We start from the raw sequence: 15,966 nt of genomic DNA, 5'->3' as shown, positions 1-15,966 counted from the left end.
TGAGGAACGATCATATGACGTATGTATGCCATGTACGTCCAAAAAACGTTTCCATTGCAGTTTTGCGAATTATTCCTTTTTTGCATTGCTTGAAAAACCACCTCACGTAAGCGTAAAACTTTTTTTGTGATATATGGGCGTTTTGGTGAAACTGACGTGTTTCCATTAGGCGTATTTTCAATTTGCAATTTCAATTTGCACAATTTGAAGGGTAATGGATATTGCATTACTGACTCCAAACTCTTGACTTGAAGTGTATATGAAGGGTTTCAAATTTGTTATCTTGATATTTTTCCTAAAGAGGTAAAAATCATTAAGGCATACTTCCCCACTATTTTTACTAAATGAACAGTGAAGAATGATATTTAATCACGTTCATTCATTTGAATTTCTATGAACCGATAAAGATGTCTTCGCTACAACATTACATATGAAAAAAAGACAAACAAATACAAAGACTTTTACAAACAAATCAGAACTGATTCACTGAAACAGACAATTTTAAACCAGAAAATATATTGATAAAAATCTTTAATGAATGAATATGGTGATTAAATTTCGGATACATTTAAAGGACATTTTTAAGTCAAAACTGTAAAACTAAACACGGCTATTTTTCATTCTGCAAATGTTTTAACCAAAGAATAAAAGCAAATGCTTGTACAAACTAGTATAACAGAAAAAATGAGGAAAAGAGAAAGAGTGATTTTTGTGAAAGGGAGTAACACTGCAAGAGAAACAGACAAAGTTTGTATCTGAAAAAGAGAGAGGCTTTTGTCTTGCAGTCACGCGTTCGTTGGTGTTTGTCAGCACCAGCGCTCTGGGCGAACGTGTGACCGGCCATCACGCTCTCTTAATTACGGCGTGAAGGGATGAGATGATTGGATAAGCACAGGAGGAGAGGAGTTACTTACTCTTCCGCTTGGATAGAGTCTGCAGGGGCCACGTAATTGCTGGGAATGTAGCCCTTCTGCCCCGTGTTGATGGAACGAGCCTCCCACCAGTCTCCCTCTCTGTGTGCCGAAGCAAAAGACACAACTGAGTTATCAGGTTCAAGTCCTTCACCGCAAACTGAAAACAATTTAGCAACAAGCGTCTGCAGGCCGTGTTATCAACACATTAAAAATGCAGGGAAGTGAAGGAATTTGAGGTGTATGATTAAAACGTCAGGGTCATTAAATTGAGAAAAATTTGAGCTGTGAGCATTTACTGAAAGCTAAACCTGTCTGGTGGATGAACAGATGGCCCATTATAAAAACGCATTAACCCAGACAGATTTCGTCCTCGAAGAACTTGGAATACAATGATGGATTAAAAAAAGGAAATAAATAAATATATCCCACCAAATGTAATTCTTGTAGCTGGATTATCTTACACATATACTTAAAACATGTCGCCCCAGGGTGGATATGGGCGTACGAGCAGAGCTGAGGAACTCACGTGTTGTTGATGATCTGAAATCTATCGCCTTTCTTGAAGGAGAGGTCATCTGATGTCCTGGCTTCATAATCATATAAGGCCACAAAGAAAGTTACACCGCCTGCAAGAAAAATCAATTCGAGTAGTGTAAAGATGCAAATCACTGGCTCAGACAAGCAATACTATAATGATATGCTCATAACTAATAGCCATGCTATGTAACATGTCCATTGATTTTTGTTCCCGGCTCGGTCGTCTCTGTAGTCAGTTATCATTAGCCAGCTTGCTTATCAACAATAGGATTTTCACCAGCATGGTTTATGGATGGCAGAGCTGAGATGGTTTTGAGTGAGAGGGAGAACAAAAGGAGCAGGTTGGATTAAACCCAAGCAGGCCCCCGAGACCAGATTATCCATTAGTGAAGAACAGAGGGCCGACCCACTGATTTCATCCTCTATGCCACACACAGACAGGCACACACAGATCTGCCAAGTCAAGAAGACTAACGGGTATGACGTGTGCATGGGTGCTGGTGTTTCTTCTGTGTAGCTAATAAATGGGATCAGGTTTGAACCTGTTAGTAATTAGGGTTGTTGCAATAGCAAAACTGTAGTCGATACCGCTACCAGTGAAAATTCTCTACAGCAGAAACTTCTCTATAGCAACTACAAAAGACAGTAACTGCAAATATAAATATATATAAAAAACATTAACACTATTGTATTAATCAGAATCAGAATTAGCTTTATTCGCCAAGTGTTTGTAAACACACAAGGAATGTGTGTTTTTTTTTTTAGGAGCTCTTGGTACATACATGTACGACACAAGAACAGCAAGAATAAAAATAAATATATATATATATATATATATATATATATATATTATATATATATATATATACATATATATATATGTGGTAAAATCTGGAAATAAATGATAATAATAATAATGTGGTAAAATCTGGAATGTCTGTTGAAAAATATATAAACCTAGAGAGTAAAATGTACAAAAGCAAGTGTGTGTGTACACACACACACACACACACACACACACACACACACACACACACACACAAAAAAAAACACAAACACACACATCAAAGATAAATAATAACATAAAAAATGCTAAGTTAAGTTCAAACAAATGGAATGTAGTCTTCAAGTATCTCATTTAAGTAAACATTAATTATTTTTGCCAAGTAATAAAGTCGACAGGCCGCAATAAAGAACAAAAAAATAACAGCAACCAGCAGTTTTCTAATTTTTTCTCAATCTTGTTGATCAATATCAACATAGCAGGATACGATAGAAATAGATACGATAGAAAATAGATTTTCCCTATAGAAACAATTTCCATCAGGCCACACTGGATTTAGCATTTAAGCAAAGGCTATCAGATCAAATGTTGCCTGAAAAAGCAGATTCGTGAACAGCATTTGCCCTGTGACAAGACATGATGTGATAATTAAACTATTTATAACCCAGCTAAATAAAAACTCTGCGTTCACAGAGAAAACACAAAGATCTAATTATTTGGCTTTTCTAGTGTAGACACATATCACATTTATACCCAGCCTCTTGGAGTTAGGGAGAGACAGACTTGGTATCAAGAGATCTCTTCACAGCACTGCCTGAAGCAGAACAGAGATATTACCACTGAACAAAGAGGAATAAATCACATTAGTTCCCCTCGCATTTATTTAGGCCTACTACAACTGCAGTTTGTAATTCTGATTTAAAGAAACACACTGGATATATTGTTTTAGTGTTCTCATTTACATAACATCTGGCTTCCATGAACTCTATCTTTCCATAAAAGTGCTCACATACGCAAATAAAACACCAAACACAACCTTTATCCTCATGATGACCCTGAGCTATTGAATCTGCTATGAAGCTATAGATGCCATATTTAATTTGACATAAATAAAAATAAGGCTGTGAGGGATATATATTGAAATTAAAATCGGCCAACAACTCTCTCTCTCTCTATATATATATACACACACACACTTAATTAAAATTTTACATACACTTTGCAGTATCTGCAAAATGTTAATTATTTTACCAAAATCAAGGGGATCATACAAAATACTCATACGCAAAGGTTCAAACGGTCACTGAAGGAAAAACTATTTTTTCTTATTTTGCCCAAATATATATATATATATATATATATATATATATATATATATATATATATATATATATATATATATATATATATATATATATATATATATATATATATTTTTTTTTTTTTCATTTAGCACTGCCCATCAGAAGCTACAGAAGATCCTTACATGTTTCCCAGAACACAAAATAAGTTAAATTTACCCTGATCTTCAAACTAAAAAAGTTTTCACCTCTAGGCTCTTAATGCATTGATTTTCCTTCTGGAGGATCAGTGAGTGTTTGAACCTTCTGTAATAGTTGTGTACGAGTCCCTCAGTTGTCCTCAGTGTGAAAAGATGTATCTCAAAATCAAACATTCAGTGTTGGAAAGGATTCAAATATGCAAAATATGCTTGCGTGTGGGATGTGAAGGATTTTTCTGAAGAACAGCAGGCAGTTTAAATGTTCAGGACAAACAAGAGACTCGTGAACAACTAACATAAAAAACAAAAAAACAAACAAACAAACAAAAAAAACAGCCATGGATCATCCAGGTAACAGAGCAGGAAATATACTAAAAAACAAATATATATATATATATATTTATCGTTCACTTATTTTGTATAAAGCTCTAGGAATCTCAAAACCTGGAATGGAGAAATGTCAAGATCCATGAGATCAGATCTGGTATCAGGCATCTGATATGGTTTCTTAGGAATTCTTGTTTCTTAGCTCTTATCTATTCTCCACTCACCTGTGACGGCACCAGGGAAGGGGCTGCTCACAGCAACAGTGGAGAAGGAAGAGGAGGCGGCTCCACCGAAGGGTGTGATGACAGAGGAGGAGCCACCAAACGGGGTGAGCCCAGTTGTGCGGCTGTTGTAGCTGTTGGTGGGGCCCTTCAGTGCAGGTGACTGGCCCATCTGAGTGGGGTCTGGTCCGTAGAGACCCATGTGTGACCCAGGGGTGGGATTGGTGGGATCTGGTCGGTACTTCTGTGTAGGACCCTTGTCCTCTTTACTCTTGACACAGCCCATAGTCAAGCCTGTGGAGAGATGAGTTAATATTTACCAGCTCTCAAGGCATTTATGCAAAAGCAATGCAATCTTGACCTATCACAGCAATTGCAACACTTTATGGCTACAATCAAAATAATGTACAACAAATCACACCAGACTGTTGCGATTCCCTGAGAGAGTCTCTTTGACTTGGTTATTACACACAATGGACCCTTTTTATAGACTCTGATGTGATGACGCATTTCCACATTATTAACAAGATCAAGAAACATTTCATATTATTATCAATGTTGAAAAGAGTTACTGCTTATTTTTTTGTTAAACTGTGATACTTTTAAGGGTTCTATAATAAATAGAAAGTTCAAAGGAACATAATGTATTTGAAATAGAGCTGTAACAACTAATTGATAACAATAAATAATCGACAAAGAATTTGATTAGCACGTATCTGAATGCTGTACACAGAAAACATTTGACGAACATTTGCTGAAAACATCATGTCACCTTAGAGCAGTGAATAATGCATTTCTACGGAAAAAATCCATATAGCAGAGGAGTTTTCTTGGCACGTAAGTTGCTTTATACATTTGTATCTTTATCTGTAAATGACTGAAAGCCACACATTATTTCTATTTTGCTTGCAGGCCAATCATGAAAGCTAGCGGGTCTCCGTAACTTCACAGTCTTCACTGAATGAGCACTGACTTAAAACATTTTGATATAATATTTCATGTTACACATTAAACATAGGTTTAAAATTCTACATGCAACACAAGTAATTGTATTTTTATGAGATCAGTAAAGAGACTTAAAGGCAGTTATGGATGTAAAAAAATGTAATTACTATTGTGATTACTAAAGTAAATACTATGTTTGTTTACTATTACTAATGTAATTTGTATTAAAATGTTCAGACGAGTGTATCTTCCTTGTACCAGTTAACATTTAGTCTGTTTTTGTTTTAATTTAGTGAATTTGTAAGCAAGTGTTTTTTTTTTTGTTGTTGTTATAGAATGTTTATATTTAACCCTTTTTTGCACATAATGTATAGTCTACATATATACATTCAGTATATTTGTTTACATAGCCTTCAAACTGCAAATTGTGGTATAATGTGGAATAACATTTTTAATAATGAATTAAAATTAATTGTTTTTATAATAAAAAAAGTTGACATTTTAATTATAAGATTTAATTAGGGTTTTTTAATCAGGTTAATTGAGGAGATAATTGATAGATTAATCATAATCAATTATTCAAATAATCATTAGTTGTAACCCTAATTTGAAAACAGGCATCTTTTCTGGCATTTTAACATGCCACTGATTAATAAAAGTATTAATTTCTTTAAAAACAAACAAACAAACAAACAAAAAAATAAAAAAATAAAAAAATAACGTACTGCCCTGAAATGTTGAACAGCGGTGTACATTTCAAATAAACAGTAAAATGGCCAACTATGAAATGTTTCTGCTGTGATCAATCTCTCTTTATTTTATATTCTTCAAAATTTCTTCTTTTGCATACAGCAGAGGAAAGTCATACTAACCCTTTAACCCATAACCCCAAGTGTGAGCAATAGTAATAAAAAAGCTTGGATAATTTTGAGGCAGAAGCTTCAAAATCTCACAGTTGTTCCCTTGTTTTTCACAGTTCAATAACATTACACAATTCAGAATAAAAATATGTCTCTTGTCAAACAAGGAACGTGTTTTTACAATGAAGGAAACCTCAAATCAGACCTCAGCACTAGCATCTGCTTCTTGTTAGTAGCCAAATCAAAACTGCTTTCAACAGATTTGCCGTCATTCCACAGCAATGCACATGTCCGAGTTAATCACATGGGTATCTTTTGAGCAACGCTGGGACACCGATCCACGTCCCTAACAACCCACACAAAAGTGTCAGGACGTGTTGACTGCTCCGTTTGGTCAATGTGATAGGAGGGCAATACCCTCGGAGGCAGCGCTTTAGAGAGATGACAGTATAATCTCCAGAAGCCTCATTCGCTGCTTGTGTTTCTGCCAGGCCTCTTTCTCTGGGCTGCACTCGGCACGACGCAGGCACACATGTGCAGGGTAATGAGGAATGCGAGTCCCTGAAGGAACAGGTGGCCCTGAGAGGAAGGTTACAAGACACAGCAGGGCCACTCACAGATAGCTGGGAGAAACAGACGATGACAGACAACAAGATATATAGTTCAACATTCAATTAAAAATCAAAAACAACACCCATTTCCTCCATAAAGGATTTTTACATTTTGAACGAAGACTTCAAAGAAAGAACTACTGGGAGCAACCAAGTTGTTTATCAAAGGTATATGCTTTTGTTGAAGGCATCATGCATCACTGTATCAATTTAACATGCTCCTGGTGAAAAACTACCAATCAGAGAATAAAACAAGCAACTCACAAAAAGTACTGATTAGTATTCGTATGCACTCAAACAAATTGGTGTAAAAATATTGTTCACCTAGAAATTACAAAAACAAGTAAATAACACACTGAATGTAACATGACATTTTTAAGAAGAAAGACTGAAACAGTATTTTTTTTTTTTGCAAAATGTAATCCAATAATCTTTTAGTTACAATTTTACAGTTTTCCAGTTAAAATTAGTAATTCACCTTGTAGCCGTGTCAGAAATAAACTTTTCCATTAAGGGGCAATATTTGCTCCCTGGAATTTACTTCCAGGTGCATTTATTATTATTTTTTTTAAACATTTGTATGGTCATTTTTTATAATTAGCATTTATAATTAGCATAATAAATTGTATCCATGCTGTTTTTAATGTCAAATACTTAAATAAACCAGAATATTTTAACCAGTAACCAATAAATAAACTATTTAAAAATGTATATAAATTATACATTTAAAAAACTAACTCATTACAGGGTAGGGCTGTAAATTTTTGCCCCTTTATCTTGAATTTGTGGGGGATTTTTGTTCATTTTGGTGCCATTTTTGTCACAAGCCCCCGTTCATTTCTGACCCTGCCTCTAAACTGCCTGGTTTGGTTCATGGCCTGTAACTCGTAATTAAAAATCCCTATGGGAAAAATACTTACGTAAACGTAACCAGGGCTACAGAAAATGTGGTTGGCCTCTATTTAACTTTATAGAAGGGAGTATTTCATGGTTTGAAAATGGAAAAATTCAAGCAAAAAGTACTGAAGAGTGGTTGAGCCTGTGTGTGCTTAACTTGAAATGGGCCGACCATATCCTGACACAGAAGCTGTACCTGACCCCTTGACCCTGTGAGGAAAAAGCTAGAAAGGTGTCACCTCTTCAAGACAGGATAAGCCAACCACAGGTGATTGTAAACACGCTAGCATGGGCTTTAATCAATCCCAGCTCTGAGAAGCGGTGGGCAGGAAGTAACTTGAGAAAGATCTGACCTCTAATGGAGTCATATAAAGCTCAGCACTACATCATCTGCTTCTAATACCCATAATGTAATTTCAAAGACTGGGCCCGAGGGGACTGCGGCATCCTTTCAATGAGGACAACATTTATACGGACTCCTGACAGATGAGCTTCAGTCAATTCAACCTTGACCTCTGCTAGAATCTTCAAGCCTAAGAATCGTTTACAAATCTGATCTACACTGAGAGCAAGCGACATGATGCCAGTGAAACTACACTACTCCCATTATAATTGCAAAAGTGACGTCACATGCCTACAGTGGACACCGATTTGTGAAGCGTGACGGGAGTGATTTAGTTTTGTAGCATCACTCTGTGCCATTTGCTCTCAATGTGGACACAGTGTAAAATAATGTTGTTGGATTCAGACTAATAATGGAGAACCAAGCATGTGGTCTCTGAACACAATCGAAGCTTTGTAAGAGAGCTGCTCAGTGCTCAGTGTGTGAGAAGCACACAGAACTGATGGAGTGGCTGAGAGTGGGGTTGTCATGAGATCAAAACTTCAGTAGCCAATACCAGCAAAATTTAAATTCCCAATTTTGATACCACACCTATATTTAAAAAAAATAAAAAAATGCCCCAGGGCTCCAGACTGCGACCAGTCTGCCGGTGCAAGTAATTTTTGTGAGTGGTCACACTGGGACGACCACCACGTTGTTCAACTCGTAAGTGCTGCCATTTCTGCTGCATATCAGAAACATGCAACATCGAAAGCGAAACTAAATCGCACTACTCTTTTGAGCTGTGCAGTGCAGACTGCAACGCAAACAAACTTGCCTGAGCTCAGAACAGCTTTACTTGGGTGCCAAAGTTGAGTTCGCAACACTGTTACTGCACAGCGCTGTGAGATCCAGCGAGAATCGTTGAATTCACAGCAGAATGAATAAAGATCGGATAAAGATGAATAAAGATCAGGGGCTACAGTGCTCCTAGTAAAAATAGTTAGTCTGGAGCCCTGGACACCAAGTGTTCAAAACTATATATATATATATATATATATATATATATATATATAAAACTCTGCATTTACACTAGAAAGCCTAATACACAGATCTGATATTTTGACATGTTTCCAATTTTTGTCCCATCAACAATTACATCAGATTTTCCATTGACAGCCATTTGGATTACCAATAGTGCACAAACACTGGTATTATTGTTTTTTTATTTTTTTAAAACATTAGTGCTGGCAGTTTGACCAAAAATCTGTATCATGCAACTGAATATTCTGGTGGTTTCATGTCACTGTAATTTTCCTTTTCATAACTGAACCTTTTTATAGGTTTAGAGTGCATTATTTTATATTGTGGAAATCATAGGGCTCTAAGTGGAATTTCCATGTTAAAGAGAGTAAGTTGTGTTGGTTATTCATTGTGTTGTAAAGTCTAACCATGAGTACAAAGAGTATCCAGTTAATAGTTGTCCTATCTCAATATACTCTAAACAGTGCTCTTTATGGCCATTTAATAGATACAGTGACAGTTTCTGCTGTATCTATTAAATCTATTAAATTACTCTGCTTCGCGTCATGCTTAACAACGCCCTTCAGCCGTGATTTATTCACGATACCAAATCTAGTAAATGGCTCACCTCCCCCGTTGTGTACTTCTAGAGATTATCATATTGTAAAGAGCACAGATCATCACCACAAGTACTTAATTTGGGTGGGGTGGGTCTGCTGTTAAGAAAGCTCTTTATTTGAAATTCAGCATGAGTGACAGAGAGATTGACAAGAGAGTATATTTCAGCAAATGGGTGAAAGAGACCGAAACAGAAAGTCGTTTGCAAAGTGAGGATTTTTGGCAAACAATGGGAGGTCTGTGCCTTTAGATGGTTTAAAGAGCATTAACAGTGTGTACACATCAGTGACATGGACGAATGGACCCTATTCTCTATGCTCGGATGAACTCTGCACTGTACATCCATGTACATTTTTACTCACTCACCCACTCACACACTCACACACACACACAGCTTGTCTGAAAGCGGTGCAAGATGGGTCATATTCAAAACCATTAACCAAACAAATTAAGTCACTAAAACTTGCTCAGCAATCAGGGTTGGGAAAACAAGTATTTAAGAGAAAGCTAGGAGGGTCAAGGAACATCTTAGTCACAAGTCGATCTGGTCACAAGTGGACAATTTTCCGGTGTCTCCTTTTGCGTTCTCATGTAAACTGTACAAGCTTTTTTTGCAATATCAGATAAGAAGATCAAAAAACAGGCGGCTGAAAGCAGACAAAAGAGACGGATTAAAACACAAGGTGTAAATGAGAATGTGTCTCCCTGTTCTACATGTGATGCGATTGACCAAAATGCATCTTAATATCAGGCGTAATCAGGGCCTTATCTTCTTATTGACCTTTAGTAATTTCCTCTATGTTCTTTGTCCCCAACACTAGAGCAGGAAAGAAGTTTAGGCTCATTATGTGCTTTAAGGGTCATTTAGTGCTCTGTTTAGTCTAACTGCAATGCAGAAGACTGGCCCCAGTGTGAGGATGCGTGGGGTTCCTCATTTCAAATCCCCTGATCTGAGTCCTGAAGATATTTAATCCTAGTTGCACAGTCTAATCTTCTAGAGGACAGCCTGGCCCCCGATGGCACTGACCCAGACCCAGACCACACCAAACATGCAAGGTCATTGATGCATGCGGACATCTCAAAATATTTCATAAAAGAATGATGGCTGCACAAGGCGAAAAAGATTTCCTGTGTCCTGTAAGATATCAAAAACATGAAAAAGGCACATGGTGGAGCATGTCTACTTAGCTGCTCTCCAATTCTCAAATCCACACTCTCAAATCCAAAGCTGATCCTTCAAGTTGTGCACAACACAAAGTGCTAACAGTGAAATCCTGGGTTTATCGAGGGACACTTGGGTGTGTGAAATGTGTCTTCAAAAAAAAAAAAAATAATAAAATAAAAATAATTCACTCTGCTACCAGTCATTCTGAAAAAAAAGAAGAAAACTAGATTTAAAAAATTGGGGAAACCCCTGTAAAACAACTTAAGTTTCACAGTCTAATTGCAAAAGTTTTGTGAAATGTTCAGTGAATATAGATGTTTGTGAGACAGATAAATAGTGCAAGAGGACAAAAGAAAAACTAAAGTAGTGTTTTGTTTATTCACATTACATTCTAACAATCCAGGTAAGGCTCTCTTCACCTCTCATGCGTTAAATTTCTTGAACCACAATGACATCACTTCTTAAAAAGCTTTGCTGTCTATGTCACTGAAAAGAAGTAGAGCTTCAGGGTTTATCCTTTATAGTTATCCATTACAAAGTCTTTTTAGCTAAGTCAAAGAGGTCAGGCAAAGGGTCATAAATCTTACTGACCATGCCCAGTTGTTATAGGTCACACATTTGTTAGGCAGTGTAAATCAACCCAAAATGGTTAGCAGGTTGGCCACTTGAGCTCTAAGAACTGAACAGCTGAACAACCGAACAAGTGGCCAAGATGTATTAAAGGAATATCAAATGACCCCCGTGATTACAGCAATGTAAACAGCTGCTGAAACATGTGACTAGGCGGTCTGATCGATAAACTACAATAGAACATAATGAACTCTACCAGGCTAACAGGAATCGAAATCAAACTGAATCTAATTCAGTTAGGTTGGATTACACAAAGTTCCTGGAGCTTTCATTCATCCACCATCTGATCCAGCTGGGCCTGTCAGTGGTAAGGGCATACATACCGTTTAGAATTTTGAGGCCAGTAGGATTTTTTTTTTTATTATAGTTATTAATACTTTAATAAGCAAGGATGCATTAAATTAATTAAAAGTGCCAGTAAATACACATATAATGTTACAAAAGATTTCTATTTGAAATAAATGCTTTTGTTTTCAGTGTTCAACATTCTTAAAAATTGTATCACAGTTTGCACAAAAACCAAAGGACAATGAAAACTGGAGTAATGCTGAAAATCAGCTTTGCCTTCACAGGAAAAAAATACGTTTAAAAATAAATTTTAACAGAAAAGACTTACTTAAATTTAATTTTAATAATGCAATCTTAGTAAGCATAAGATACTTCTAACAAAAATAAATAAGGAATAACTAACGACGGGTCATTGAAATATTTAAAAAGAATGCACACCCGAGGTGGTGATGCGGCCATGACATGAAGCGGAGTGGCCGTTACACCTTGGGTGTGCATTATTTTCTAATAATTTAATCAAATGAGTCAATTATTCTGCTTATACTATGGTTAACCACACCTAAAGACAATGATCAGATTGCATGTCAAGACATTCATCAGGTTTTTGCGTGTAGGAAGTTCTTACACATCTCATCCAATGCCTCCATCGTCAATTCCAAAACACTGTAATTTGTCATTTTTATCTTATTGTTTACTATATTTATTTTTGCTTGGTCAGTGTCACTGTGGGGTTTGGTTCTTTTGTTGTTGTAGGCTGTAAGGATATAACTGAAATGATTTGGCGAAGTGATATGGATATGTAATGCAGTCAAGACCTTCCTGTAACTACTTTAGCCGTGCGTTTCCTTGAAAATAACTGCACACCTTAGAATGTTTATCAGCCAATCAGATTCAAGCATTCAACAGTCCTGTAGAATAAATAAATGTGACTGACCTGAAACTTGTTTGCATACAAAAGCAGCTTGGACCTATGGGACTAAAGTCATTTATGCATTTCCCTCTTTATTAGTGACATTCTGTAATGACACGTCCTCTATAAACCATATTACACCCCAATCATTCGACCCACATTCTAATCAACCAGTCGGTGATATGAACTCTCTAATTATGAGACATCTCATTATCCCCTGAGTGCTGATGAGAGCCTCGAAAAGCACTCCGTTAGAATCACCAGCCCTGCTGCTCCAATACATGACTGGAGAGAGTGAGCTGACACAGCCACGGGTCCTTGTTCATGGCGGCTGTATGGTGACATGGTTAGTGATGGTCAGACACATTTGCACACAAACCCTGATTAAACAGTCAGAGCATCAGAATGCCACATGACATGAAACACGGGGCCTCGTGCCAGCGCTAGTCAGATTAAATGGATTAAGGGCAGAAAATCAACAACTCTGCAGAGATCCATGCGTGTTGTTTGAATGTATGCTTACTTCAGTGTCCACAGTGGTACGTGCATTAACAATGACTGGAATTTGATAGTGCATTACCTAAAGCATGAGTACTACTGAAGGTGATACTTTCTCCAATCTAAATGATACAAGGTACTGGGTAAGTTCACCCAAAAATGAAAACTTTCATCGAGTGCTTCTCCTTCCTTATTTGTGCATCCTTGTTTCCTTTCCTTGCATCTTAGCTCCACCCCTCGTAGGATGTGAGAGAAGGATGCAAGGAAGAAAACGAGGATGGAGGAATCGAAACTTATTTGTATATTGGAATATTTTTGATCACTAAAGCATCAGTTCAAAGCGTCATCAGCTGCACTCAAGGGATCTACCCTTAAGTTGTTGAAGGTTGGTTATTTAAGAAATTAATAATATATTAATAGATCAAGATTAGCATACTTGTTGCAATATGCTAAATGCGTGGTTTATGCAAATTGCAAAGGTAAAACATAAATTCAAATTGTGACAGATGTGAAAGGGGAGAATGTAACAAGGAGAATTTACACATGCGTCAGGTTTTTCCGCATAGAATACACCTGTGTATCTTCACTCATAGCTCTTCCAAAAGCCTCCTCACGATGCAATTAGAGAACTGAGATGTCCTTCAAGATAGCTAACTTTGATATCGATATCCGGGTTACAAGCTGGAGAATGGAGGAGCGAGGAAATGATGAAGAATCAATTTGAGTATTGATAAGCACCCATATCATGTCGTTCCAAACCTGTATAACTTTTTCTTCTACGGAACACAAATGCCAAGTTCTGTAATGAAACTCTAGAGGGTGCAGGCTGATGGGTCATTAACGCAAACTGATGATATTCACAGTGTTAAAGTACTTGGTACAAGCTGATTGGTTCATGTTGCATATGCAGCCAGTGAGCTTACTGCTTTACATTTAAATGGATGGTTAGCATTCGTTAGAGCATTTCTCAGCATGCTTTCAGAGTTCCTCTGAAACCCTCCACCTTCCCCAGCTCCACCTGCATAGATCTGCTAGGGGTTATTATATATACTACTTGTGCAGCAGCAGTATGTCTTAAATACACCACTGTATTTGTGTATGTATTGGCAGTAGCAAGTTACTGTACTTGCAGTGCAGCAGCAGCAACAATAATCTACAACAATGGCAATAACCAACAGCAGCAGCAATTCAGCAGTGTAGAAGATCTATTTTGCCAAGACCAAATGCATAAACATTGCCATATCCATTACCATGCTAAAATATTCAGAGAGTTGTCATGATAGAAAAGTAGATATTTTGAAGAATGTTTCACCTGTTTTTGTTCACCACCAAACCACATTGGACCCTACTGACTTTCATTGCATTGACAATAAATAAATAAACTTCTACAGTTTATACAGTTGCAGGTTTGGAATGATATGAGGGCAAGGAAATTATGCCATTTTGTGTGTGTGAACTATCCCCAGCTATAAATATTGTGTAACCTAACAAATGGACACACACCACCTGTACCATTAATCTCACGCCAACAAGGAAATGGGGAGGTGACTTCTGATTTCTGGCAGAAAGCAGGCAGGTAAGTCAATCCGCCTACATGAATGAAATCTGCTCCTTCAAAGCAGGCTGCCCTAGCACTGAAGTTACATAACCAATGATACAAGTCTGATCTTGTACAGTTCTGTTGTTTTCCATGTCCACCACATGCACAAACAACACAATGCAGCCAGGAATGGTCATGAATTTAAAAGTGAAACCTGCATTTTTTTCCATTAAACTTTAAAAAAAAAAAGAATAAAAGAATAGCCTACACAAAGTCTGCTACTTCTAACCTATAAAATAACAATTCCATGGACATCCAGTAAGAAAGTTCTCTCTTTGCCGTTTTGAAGGCCCCACAATACTTTTCTTTAGTTTGCTGTTCATGTCACTGCCTGCCGGCATTCTTAATCCCAAACTATCTCTGAGCTCTAATCCTCATCCTAAGGTAGCACTTTCTGGTTTTCAGTGAAATCGCTGTGTTAGTAAATACAGAGCTTGGCTGAGCTCACTGCTGAACATTAAGTGTAACACTGTAGTTGATCTGGCAGACTCACAGCACTGCAGAATGGCCTAATCACCATGGCATTCTGCTGCTGCTGCCAATCAGAGCCAAGCAAGGAGGGGGACAAACTTCCTTCCGAGTCCATTCATACCACAAAAGCCACCTGCTGTGCCTGTCAAAGGCTGGAGTGAAGGGTGAGGGAGGACAGAAAAAGATGGACATGAGGGATGTATAGACCCATAACTGCCAGTCAACCCCCTTCCACCCCTGTTAGAATCATGAATATACATAGTTACATCTTTGGCAAAGACAGAGATTTAACCAATGTGTTTGTAGTCAACGTAGTATTACTTTCAGCCCTGTCATAATAACATCTGCACTGAATATTAGTGAATAATAGTGCAGAAATAACTTCAGAATGACATCACTGATCACTGTCATTCTATGTACAGTTTTTAGACTAAAATCCATTATCTTATAACATTTACATAGTCTTCCCAGTGATTTATGCTTCCTCATTGATGTGTGTGAGAATAAAGGATCATAAAGGGACATAGAGTGTAGACAGTTCCCGAACTGAGAGTGGAAAACTTCAGAACGAATCCAACAAACTAATCATATGTGTGGTATATTGCTTAAACTGGGGATTTTCTGGTTTCAGGCTCTTGCTTTGGTGAAAAATTCAACAGAATTTTTACTGTAATATCAGGGCTGTCAAAAACTAATACATAAATATTCATGTTGATCTTGAGCATTAACTCAGCATATTAGAATGATTTCTGAAAGATCGTTTGACACTGAAGACTGGAGCAATAGATGCTGAAAATTCAGCTTTGGCATAACAAGAATTACAGTTCAAATTATTACAATATAA

General features: G+C 37.1%; 1 protein-coding gene across 1 annotated transcript in view; it reads right to left on the bottom strand.

Annotated features, from left to right (window-relative positions):
* The window catches only part of yes1 (YES proto-oncogene 1, Src family tyrosine kinase), a 29,168-nt gene that overhangs the window by 11,247 nt on the left and 1,955 nt on the right, over nucleotides 1–15,966 (bottom strand). Inside the window, exons 3-5 of the mRNA XM_019114915.2 lie at nucleotides 4,288–4,578; nucleotides 1,441–1,540; nucleotides 915–1,013 (exon numbers count right to left, since the gene is read on the bottom strand). Coding sequence (XP_018970460.1) covers nucleotides 915–1,013; nucleotides 1,441–1,540; nucleotides 4,288–4,570 — 482 coding nt within the window. The 5' untranslated portion in view covers nucleotides 4,571–4,578. The remainder of the gene's footprint in view (nucleotides 1–914; nucleotides 1,014–1,440; nucleotides 1,541–4,287; nucleotides 4,579–15,966) is intronic.

This window comes from Cyprinus carpio, chromosome A2, assembly GCF_018340385.1.
Source record: "Cyprinus carpio isolate SPL01 chromosome A2, ASM1834038v1, whole genome shotgun sequence".
NCBI lineage: Eukaryota > Metazoa > Chordata > Actinopteri > Cypriniformes > Cyprinidae > Cyprinus > Cyprinus carpio.
This window is presented reverse-complemented; position numbering and strand designations above follow the sequence as displayed.